Here is an 11,245-nt window from a genome sequence, read left to right on the forward strand (position 1 = left end):
ATATAACACACACGTACCTTTTAAACTACCGATTCTATTGCCACAAAATTCTATCCTACAGAAATAAACAAATGTGCAAACAAAGGTACAATAGTAAGAACATTTTGACCTCACTATTTTGATTCCCTCCTTCCCCTTCCCTCCCATGTTCCATTTAGACAAACATATACTGGGTGATTTATATTAGCTGTTCTGCATACTGGGATGTAGCAGTGAATAAAACAAAACTTTTGCCTTCATGAAGCTTTTATTTTAGTGGGGAAAGACATATAATAAATAAGCAAATAATAATATTGTCATGCGGTACTAAATGCTATGAAGAAAAACAAGGTAAGGTGAGACAGTAACAGAATGAGGGCAATGAGGGAAGCTCACGCTAAGGAGGTGTCATTTTTGCAAAGGCCTGAATGAAGAAACAGACCAAGGCTTAGGACTACCTAGGGGAAGAACATTCCAGGTAGAGGAAACAGAGCATATAAGTAGGTCCCAGGGCAGGAGGGAAGGTGTTTGACACATGTGAGGCACAAGGCACAGCAATAGAGATATATGATGAGTAAGACAGAAGGGAAGACAGGAATTACAGTAGAATATGGGATCTGAGTGACAGCTGGGACTCAGAGGGCTTTGTAGGCCAAACAAAAGTCTAGATTTCCTACTGTGTGAAATGGAGAGCCACCAAAGGGTTTGGAGCAGAGGAGTGACAGGATTTTATTTTTTAAAAAGGAATCAGACAGGCACAGTGACATTATTCATAATCCCAGCTACTTGGGAGGCTGAGGCAGGAGAATCACTTGAGGCCAGGAGTTCGAGACCAGACTGGGCAACACAGTGAGACACTGTCTCAAAAAAAAAAGAAGTATAAAAAAAAGCATTCTAAATTTAGTGTGAAGAACAGACTGCAAATGTTCAAGAGCAGGCCAGGTGCAGTGGCTCACGCCCATAATCCCAGCACTTTGGGAGGCTGAGGCAGGTGGATCCCTTGAGGTCAGGAGTTCAAGCCCAGCCTGGCCAAACTGACGAAACCCTGTCTCTACTAAAATATAAAAATTAGCTAGGCATGGTGGCGGGTGCCTGTAATCCCAGCAACTGGGGAGGCTGAGACAGGAGAATCGCTTGAACCCTGGAGGCGGAGGTTGCAGTGAGCTGGGATTACACCACTACACTCCAGCCTGGGCGACAGAGGACTCTGCCTCAAAAAAAAAAAAAAAAAAAAAAAAGGGGGGGATGGACACAGTGGCTCATGCCTATAACCCCAGCACTTTGGGAGGCCGAGGTGGGCAACTCATGAGGTCAGGAGATTGAGACCAACCTAGCTAACACAGTGAAATCCCATCTCTACTAAAAATACAAAAAATTAGCTGGGCATGGTGGCATGTGCCTGTAATCCGAGCTATTCGGGAGGCTGAGGCAGGAGAATCACTTGAACCAGGGAGGCGGAGGTTGCAGTGAGCTGAGATCGCGCCACTGCACTCCAGCCTGGGTGACACAGCGAGAGTCTGTCTCAAAAAAAAGAAAAAAAAAAAAAAAAAGTTCAGAAGTAAAATTAAGGGAGATCAGAAAGGACACTACTGCAGGTACCATCAATATCTGGTTATGACATATGGGCAGAAATACTGACCAGGAACAGGGTAGCAGCCATGCTGGGGGTGAAAAACAATTAAATTGGGATTTACTTACTTATTTATATATTATTTATTTATTTTAAGAAGAGAGAAGTAACAAAATAATGCTGATAGACTGAAGGGGAATATGAAGAAAGAAGAGTCAAGGATGATTATAAAATTTTGGCTTGAGCAATTGGGAGGACAGAACTGCTATCTGCCATCTGCGGGGGGGGGGGAACAAGTTCAAGAATACACAGAACTATTTCAGCATTGAGAGTTTCTGTTATTCAGCAAATATATCCCAGATTAAACACCATTAAGCCAATTAAATTCCTTGATTCAATTTTAAAATGGCAAAGTCCGTTTGTTTCTAATTTTCCAAAATTCCAATCCTGTTCCTTCTGTACGAAATGTTTTCTATTTTTATTTTCCTGAAATTATTTCAAGATTCTTTTCTATGCAAAATTTAAAACGAAGTTCTGATTCACTAATCAGTTTCTGTCTAAAGCGAATTGTTTGGATAAAAGACTAATAGTTCATACTGACTTCTTAGAGAAGAGCATTTGGCACATTCATGGTCCAACTGCTCCTGGGTTGAAACATTCTGCTTAAATGAGTAAAAGGACATTGCTGCAGCATAATAATTGTAATAATTGAATATTTGGGCAATCCAAAGAACCTTCAATAGAGAAGAGTAGTAAATTATGTAAACAGTTCTTAGCTTTTAGGACTCTTTATATTCTAAAATATTACTGAGGGTTCCAAAGAGCTTTTTTTTGAGATGGAGTTTTACTCTTGTTGCCCAGGCTGGAGTGCAGTGGTGCAATCTCGGCTCACTGCAACCTCTGCCTCCCAGGTTCAAGCGGTTCTCCTGCCTCAGCCTCCTGAGTAGCTGGGATTACAGGCGCCTGCCACCCAACCTGTCTAATTTTTTGTATTTTAGTAGAGATGGGGTTTTCTGCATGTGAGTTAGAAATTCAAAGAGAAATTTTAAAAATAGTTGATTCATTTAAAAATTAACAACCCATTAAATGTTAACATAATTTTTTTAAATTTATTTTTAATTTTCGTGGGTACATAGGTGTATATTATCTTTGGGGTACGTGAGATGTTTTGATACAGGCAGGCAATACGTAATAATCACATGGAAAACAGGGCATCCATCCCCTCAAGCATTTATCCTGTATGCTATAAACAATCCAATTATACTCTTTTAGTTATTTTAAAATGCATAATTAAATTATTATTGACTGGGCGCAGGGGCTCACACCTGTAATCCCAGCACTTTGGGAGGCTGAGATGGGCGGATCACGAGGTCAGGAGTTTGAGACCAGCCTGAGCAACAAGCTGAAACCCCATCTCTATTAAAAATACAAAATTTAGCCGGGCGTGTTGGCAGGCACCTGTAATCCCAGCCACTCAGGAGGCTGAGGCAGGAGAATCCATTGAACCAGGGAGGCAGAGGTTGCAGTGAGCCAAGACAGCGCCACTGCACTCCAGCCTGGACAACAGAGTGAGACTTTGTCTCAAAAAAAAAAAAAAAAAATTATTGACTATAGTCCCTCTGTTGTGCTATCAAATACTAGGTCTAATTCATTCATCCTATTTTTTTGTACCCATTATAACCTATTTCTTAATGACTAAAAAGTTTATTTTCCAAACAAAAATGTAGTGCAGAGAGTGGCTTTGTTTTACATTTCTACAAATTGCTTTAATGTCTAGTTTAACAGAAGTTGGAATCTCATACCTGTTTCTTCATTTAATCTGTTAGACTATGTTGTTTTGGTTATAACAAGGCTGGGCACAGCACCTCACGCCTGTAATCCCAGCGCTTTGGAAGGCCAAGGCCAGTGAACCGCTTGAGCCCAGGAGCTCCAGACCAGCCTGGGCAACACAACAAAACCCTGTTGCTACAAAATATATAAAACATCAGCCAGGCACGTGAGCACAAAAAATGGTCACAAAAAATCAGTCGGAAACCTATTTCTTCACCATATATATACATATACATACATACATATATGTATATATGTTAAAGAAAATTCAGCTTCATATTTATTGGTTGAAAAGCGGAAGGATATTTTAATACCCTTTTCAAACTGTGAAAGTTGTTCGACACTACATCAACTCAACAAGTGGCAGCTTTTCAAAGGTTAGCAGCAATGTAGAGTCATAAACTATATTAAAATCTGTTGGTCTATCCTGCAATTTAAATGGATCCTTCACTCATGCATAATTTTGTAACATTATACACTGGTCATCCGGAAAGCAATGATTCATTGAGTTATGTACACCTTATAAACGCTGACACATTTCATCATATAGTATCATCACATGTCACACAGTCTGTAGAAAATTCCATTGTATACCTGGGAGAGAACAATACTGAAAAGGCAAATAACATTTCAGTATTACTATAAAAATGGTCTTCACCTGGTTGATTCTCTGAAGTGTCCCCAGATAATACTTTGAGAACTTCCAAATTATGTGGTATCTCTTACTAAGTAATAGGACACAACCATTTAAAAAAATGAAGATGTCAGTATTGATGCTGAACTCCTACTGATCCCACCAAAACTGGCCTCAGATTGTACCCTCTAAAAAGCATTCCCTCAAAAGCATTCCTACTCACTCTACAGCTCTTTAATTTCTTTCCTTCCTTCCTTCCCTTCATTCCTTTCAATTTTCTTCTGTGCTCCCATTGCACCTGATACAATGACCTGTCACAGAACTTACCACATTCTACTATGAATTGTCTGATTATTCAACTCTCTCTCAGTAGCTTGAAAAGCTATCTTAAGTTAGGGAATATCTTTTATTTCTGGAACTCCAGAACCTGGTATATGCATTTAGTAGGAATTAGAAAAGTTTGGTGGGTCAGTGCATCAACCGTAAACTAGACATACCTCTCCCATCTGTTGTTCAATAATTTGATGTGCAATTTCTTCTATGGTTGCCATGATCTACCTGCCAAAAATAAAAAGATGTTTTATAATTAAACTCACAAAACACTCTTATTAAATAATTTACAAATAAAACTATATGATATTTAAGATTTGCTTCAAAATAATCTAGTTAAGGTGGGAGGGTTGGCTTTTTCTGAAGTTTCCTTTTTCCATTCATGGTTGCCTTTTCCATGTGTCTTTTTTTTTTTTTTTTTTAAAACAAGGCCCACCCAGGCTGGAGTGTAGGGGGCACCATCACGGCTCACTGCAATCTCAACCTCCTGGGCTCAAGTGATCCTCCCACCTCAGCCTCCTGAGTAGCTGGAACTACAGGTATGCACCACCATACCTGGCTAATTTTTTATTTTTTGTACAGATGGGGTCTCACTGTGTTGCCCAGGCTGGCCTCAAACTCCTGGGCTCAAGCAATCTTCCTGTCTCGGCCTCCCAAGTGTTGGAATTGGAATTATCAGCATAAGCCACCATGCCCACCCCTCCATGTATCTTTTTTTTTTTTTTTTTTTTTTTTTGAGACAGAGTCTTGCTCTGTCACCCAGGTTGGAGTGCAGTGGCATGATCTTGGCTCACTGTAAGCTCCACTTCCTGGGTTCATGCCATTCTCCTGTCTCAGCCTCCCAAGTAGCTGGGACTAGGCACCTGCCACCACGCCAGCTAATTTTTTTGTATTTTTAGTAGAGACAGGGTTTCACTGTGTTAGCCAGGATGGTCTTGATCTCCTGACCTCGTGATCTGCCTGCCTCGGCCTCCCAAAGTGCTGGGATTACAGGCGTGAGCCACTGCACCCGGCCCCAGCCCTCCATGTATCTTTATATGTTTATACGGTCTTCCCTCTGAGTGTCTGTGTCCTCTTCATAGAAGGACATCAGTTATTTCGGATTACGGTACACTCTAATGAACTAATTTTAACTCAATTATCTCTTTTAAGGCCTTATCTCCAATATACTCAATTCTGAGGTACTGGTGGTTAGGACATCACCATAGGAATTTGGGATTCATATGATTTTGTGGGAGAACCAAATTCAGCCCATAACACTCAGGCATAAACCTAGTAAGGAACATGCAAGATCTAGGTAGGCAAATAAAACTTTAAAATGCTGCCTAAAGACAAGAAAATCTACACTTGGGCCGGCCCCGGTGGCTCACATCTGTATTCCTAGCACTATGGGAGGCCAAGGTGGGCTGATTACCAGAGATCAGGAGTTTGAGACTAGCCTGGCCAACATGGTGAAACGCCATCTCTACTAAAAATACAAAATTAGCCAGGTGTGGTGGTACATGCCTGTAATCCCAGCTACTCAGGAGGCTGAGGCAGTAGAATTACTTGAACCTGGGAGGCGGAGGTTGCGGTGAGCCGAGATTGCACCATTGCACTCCAGTCTGGGCCACAAGAGTGAAATTCTGTCTCATAAAAAAAAAAAAAAAAAACAAAAAAAAAAATTAGCCAGGCATGGTGGTGGGTGCCCGTAATCCCAGCTACTCAGGAGGCTGAGGCAGAAGAATCCCTTAAACTTGGAAGGCAGAGGCTGTGGTGAGCCAAGATCGTGCCACTGCACTCCAGCCTGGGTGACAGAGAGAGACTCTGTCTCAAAAGAAAAAAAAGAAAAAGAAAAACTACACCTTAAAAGGACACATAAGAAAGAAAATGGTTCCAATAACTACCTCCAAGGAAAGAAACTGCAAGTTTGGGAACAGGAATGGAAGGGAGACTTATTTTTCATTGAGTAAGTGTTTGATGCTTTTAAATTTTGCTTAAATACAAGTATTACCACAAAAATTAAAGTAATAAAAAAATAAGAAATCTCTTCCAGAAATTCTAAACTCAACACCAGTGTATTGGTGCATTAGACTCAAAGAAGTCACCTCCTAATGAAAACTTAGGTAGATAAACTATTTGTTTATCTGAATGAATTCCAGGGACTCATTAGATCAATATATAGTCATGTACTGCACAATGTTTTAGTCAATGAATGAGACTGCATATACAATAGCGGTACCACAAGTTTACACCCATAACACTGTATTTTTACTACACCTCTTCCACGTTTAGATTTTTTACTTACACAAATACTACTGTGTTAAAACTGCCTACAGTACTCACTAAAGTAACATGCTGTGTGGGTTTGTAAATTAAGAGCAACAGGCTATGCTGTATAGCCTAGGTGTATGGTAAGTTATACCATTTAGTTTTGTGTAAGTATGCTCTATGATGTTCATTTGTGATAAAATCACTTAGGGATGCTTTTCTCAGAACACATCCCCATAACATATGACTATATTTTCCAAGACTAAATTTAACTTCGAAGATAAGGCAACACACACATTCCTTTTTTCCCCCATAATTTTGTGACTGGATGACTGAAAAAAATGCTTTTAAACATTAATCCATCCATCCATGCATCTATGCATCCATGCATGCATCCATCCATCCATCCAACACTCATTGCTGCTACTGCATGGGGATTCTCAACCTTATAAAAAAAAGCAACTCTCCCTTTCCCTAACTACACCTTTCAGTTGATTGAGTCCCTGATGTGTTCCAGGATCTATGCCTGACACTGGGATAGGATAATAAAGATGGTCTCTACCCTGAAGAGATGAGAAAGAAGTAGGTAAGTAATGGTGTAAGTTAAGGCTGCTCTGATAGCAGTGTCTGTTTTCTTCCCATTCTTCCCAACTTCAAATAGGATCCAGCCTGATAAACTGGCCTTGAGTAGCCAATACAAAAGTAAAATTTACAAGTTTTTTTTTGTTTTGTTTTTTTTTGAGACAGAATCTTGCTCTGTCACCCAGGCTGGAGTGCAGTGGTGCAATCTCGGCTCACTACAACCTCCGCCTCCCAGGTTCAAGCAATTCTCCTGCCTCAGCCTCCTGAGTAGCTGGGATTACAGGCATGCACCACCATGCCCAGCTACTTTTTGTATTTTTAGTAGAGAAAGGGTTTCACCATGTTGGCCAAGCTGGTCTCGAATTCTTGATCTCAAGTGATCCGCCCACCTCAGCCTCACAAAGTGTGGGGACTACAGGTATGAGCCACCACACCTAGCCAACACACACATTCTTTATACACTGTTGGTGGAAGGTTAGACTGTTTTAACCTTCCTAGAAAAGTAATTTGCCAATGTATACCAAGAGCCTTAAAAATGTTCATATTGACTGGCTCAAAAATTTATTCAATTTTCTTCCATTCAACAAATCACTTGTTGAATGCTTACTAGGGGCCAGGCATTCACAGAACGACTTATCCTTATTCTCCAGCTTCAGACCATCAGTGCTGCTTTAATGGCAAAGGAACAAAGTTTTAACCCCTTCCCTTGGTATTCATTCAATATTTATTATGCATTCACAAGGTGACTGGCACTGTGAACACCACAATGGAGAGTTCTTTTATAATCCGACTTCCCCCTATTCTCATTTCCTATCACTCCCAAGAGGGGCCTCTGTTCAGGTCAAACTACGATGTTCTTTATTCCCCAACATATTCCTACTTTCTCCCTCATTTAAATTCCACCTGACTTTTAAGATTTGGTTCAAGCCAGGGGCGATGGCTCACGCCTGTAATCCCAGCACTTTGGGAGGCCAAGGCACGTGGATCACCTGAGGTCAAGAGTCCAAGACCAGCCTGGCCAACATGGTGAAACCCCATCTCTACGAAAAATACAAAAATTTAGCCGGGTGTGGTGGACGGCGCCTGTGATCCCAGCTATGCAGGAGGCTGAGGCAAGAGAATCGCTTGAACCTGGGAGGTGGAGGCTGCAGTGAGCCGAGATCGTGCCATTGCACTCCAGCCTGGGAAACAAGGGCAAAACTCCGTCTCAAAAAAAAAAAAAAAAAAAATTTGATTCAAATAGTTTTTTACCCAGTCTTTCTTGAAGGGTCGAACAATTATTTTGTAGACTAAGGTTGTTAGCTAGGATTCAGAAATAGATTTCTGTTAACTCCTAATACTGTCTGTAAAATTTTATCTAAAGGTGCATTTTTCTAGACAAGTTCATAAAAGACTTCAAGAGGCTGTAGATGGTCTTGTCACTGAAAAACGGCAACGAATTATATTTATACTATTATTTATTGTATGCTGTTTTGTTTTTATTCCCCAAGAGTAGGGATTATACATTGTGTGGCAGACACACAGACGGTAGATATTTTGAGGATGTTTGCTCCCTCAAAATCCTTCCTTAAGATGCGGTGCCTGTAATTCCAGCTACTCAACAGGCTGAGGCAGGAGGACAGCTTGAGGCCAGAGATCCGTCTGGATAACAAAATGAGGCCCCCCACCATTTCTATAAAACAAAACAAAAAAACCTTTCCTAGAAGAAACTAACATGCCCCTTGAAAAACTAAGATTAGCAACATTTCATAAAACCCACTTTTTTTTTTTTTTGAGACGGAGTTTCGCTCTTCTTGCCCAGGCTGGAGTGCAATGGCGCGATCTCAGCTCACTGCAACCTCCGCCTCCAGGGTTCAAGCAATTCTCCTGCCTCGGCCTCCGGAGTTGCTGGGATTACAGGTGTGCGCCACCACGCCCGACTAATTTTGTATTTTTAGTAGAAACGGGGTTTCTCCATGTTGGTCAGGCTGGTCTCGAACTCCCGACTTCAGATGATCCGCCCACCTCAGCCTCCCAAAATGCTGGGATTACAGGTGTGAGCCACCGCGCCCAGCCGCGACCCACTTTTAATGATAGAAATACACATCGCTTTTTCAGATATACTAACTGGACTTAAAGCAAAGTTTAAAAACAATCATCGGCCGGGCGCGGTGGCTCACGCCTGTAATCCCAGCACTTTGGGAGGCCGAGGCGGGTGGATCAGAGGCGGGTACATCACGAGGTCAGAGTATCAAGACCATCCTGGCCAACATAGTGAAACCCCACCTCTACTAAAAATACAAAAAAAAAAAAAAAAAAAAAAAAAAAAACTAGCTGGGTGTGGTGGCTCGTGTCTGTAATCCCAGCTACTCGGGAGGCTGAGACAGGAGAATCGCTTGAACCTGGAGGCGGAGGTTGCAGTGAGCCGAGATCGCGCCACCGCACTCCAGCTTGGCGACGGTGAGACTCCCTCTCCCTCTCAAAAAAAAAAAAAAAAAAAAAAAAAGAAAAAAAAATCGAGTATCACCAACCACACAGCAGAAATGGTTCAAAAAAGCTCAAAATTGAAGGTCCATTTACAAATTCTAGCGGTACCAAACCCTAAAGGCCGTAATTTTAGGTCTTTCTGCTTTTGCTTTCCGGTTACTTTTTTAAAGGCTGACCTACTTACTGAAGATTATGGGACAACCTGGCAACATTCGTACTGCACAAAAATGGTATCTGCCCGAGTTGGAAGAATTATTTCTCAACAAAAGAGCTATCTATCGGAAGCTTGGAAGGTTCTCCCGCAGTGAGAACCCTGGGGCCGTTCCATTTCTTCTGAAAAGATCCAGGCCCACAGGCAGCGACGACCCTGGCCAGATTTGTCGTGAGAGAAAAGTGAAAGTGGGGGGAGTCATTCTGTCCGTCCCGTGAAAGCACAGGAGTTAGTGACGGGATGCAGGCCGGGACTTGCGGCCACAAGCCGAGGGTCGGCCTCTCCCAGGTCTCACTCGTGCCGGCGTTAGCCGTGCGCCCTGGAAGCCCAGGCGCTGCGCGCGGCTCTCCCGGGCGGGGAAAGCTGCAGCGCCGCGGAAGCTTTCCCTGCAGGTTAAAGGTCAGAGGCGCTGCAGTGAGCGCAGCTGGAAAGGCGGTTGTGTGCTCCAAGCCGCTCGCCGTCCGGCCCCGCGTCCCGCCGCCCCTGTCGCCGCCGCCTCTCCCAGGGCCCCGCGCATTCGGCGCCGCAGCTCCGCGCTCCCAGCCCAAGTCGAGCAGCCCCAAGCGGCGCTCCCAAACTGAACGGCTCCGCTGGCCGCAAGACGCCGGCCGGGGGATGCGCTGGGACCGCGTCCATTGGCGGTTGGGGTGAAGGGCACCACCTGGCCCCCGCCCCCGACGCGGTCGCTGGTGTCCCCACCCAGCGCTTCTTACCGGCGCTTTTGCGCCCTGCTGACTCCGGCGTCGGGCGCCGACGCGACAGTCCCGCGGCTGCCACTCGTGGATTGGGGGGCTCTCCGGGAAGAGAGGTTGAAGAAAGCCGACGGGATGTGGGATCGAGATTCACGGCGGAGAGACTTTCTGTGTTTGGGTATTTCTGGGGGGTCAGAGTTCGTGACCTCTTTCTCGGCTCGGCGGCGCGCTATCCCGCCAGCGCCTGCGCATTAGCAACGGGCAGAAGCGGCGAGAGGAGGTCGTGACGTTCCCAGGGTGGGGTGGAGGGATCGGAGGGCGGAGCAGCGGCTCTGTGAGTCCACTGCCCCCTTTTGGCTTGGAGGCAGAGTGCCCCGCCAGAGCTACGCGTTCCCAGCCAGGTAATTTTTGAAGCCACGTGCAAAGGTTTAAGCATCGTTTGCCAAAGGTGGGCATTAGGGGAAGTTTTGAGTCAACGTTTTAGATTTGAGTAATAAATAACCCTCTGGGTCTTAGGCATATCTGTTTCTAATTTCTGGAAAACTGGGCTCTGGGTAGAGTCCAATCATATTTAAACTTTTTTTTTTTTTGTATTACACTTTAAGTTCTAGAGTACATGTGCACAACGTGCAGGTTTGTTACATATGTATACATGTGCCATGTTGGTGTGCTGCACCCATTAACTCGTCATTTACATTAGT

The 11,245-nt window shown here is 43.6% G+C and overlaps 1 protein-coding gene across 5 annotated transcripts in view; it reads right to left on the reverse strand.

The window, feature by feature from the left end:
• Nucleotides 1-10,845, reverse strand: part of NR2C1 (nuclear receptor subfamily 2 group C member 1) — a 51,854-nt gene extending 41,009 nt beyond the window's left edge. For 2 of the 5 annotated variants that reach the window (XM_055357421.2, XM_019039310.4), the window contains exons 1-2: nt 10,566-10,819; nt 4,511-4,571 (exon numbers count right to left, since the gene is read on the reverse strand). In XM_055357421.2, coding sequence (XP_055213396.1) covers nt 4,511-4,564 — 54 coding nt within the window. In that variant the 5' untranslated portion in view covers nt 4,565-4,571; nt 10,566-10,819. Of the gene's footprint in view, nt 1-4,510; nt 4,572-10,565 lie in introns of all 5 variants that reach the window. The other 3 variants (XM_019039307.3, XM_019039309.3, XM_019039308.3) reach the window with 3 other exon arrangements.
• Nucleotides 10,846-11,245: the final 400 nt, after the last annotated feature.

This window comes from Gorilla gorilla, chromosome 10 (assembly GCF_029281585.2).
Source record: "Gorilla gorilla gorilla isolate KB3781 chromosome 10, NHGRI_mGorGor1-v2.1_pri, whole genome shotgun sequence".
In the NCBI taxonomy this organism is placed as follows: Eukaryota; Metazoa; Chordata; class Mammalia; order Primates; family Hominidae; genus Gorilla; species Gorilla gorilla.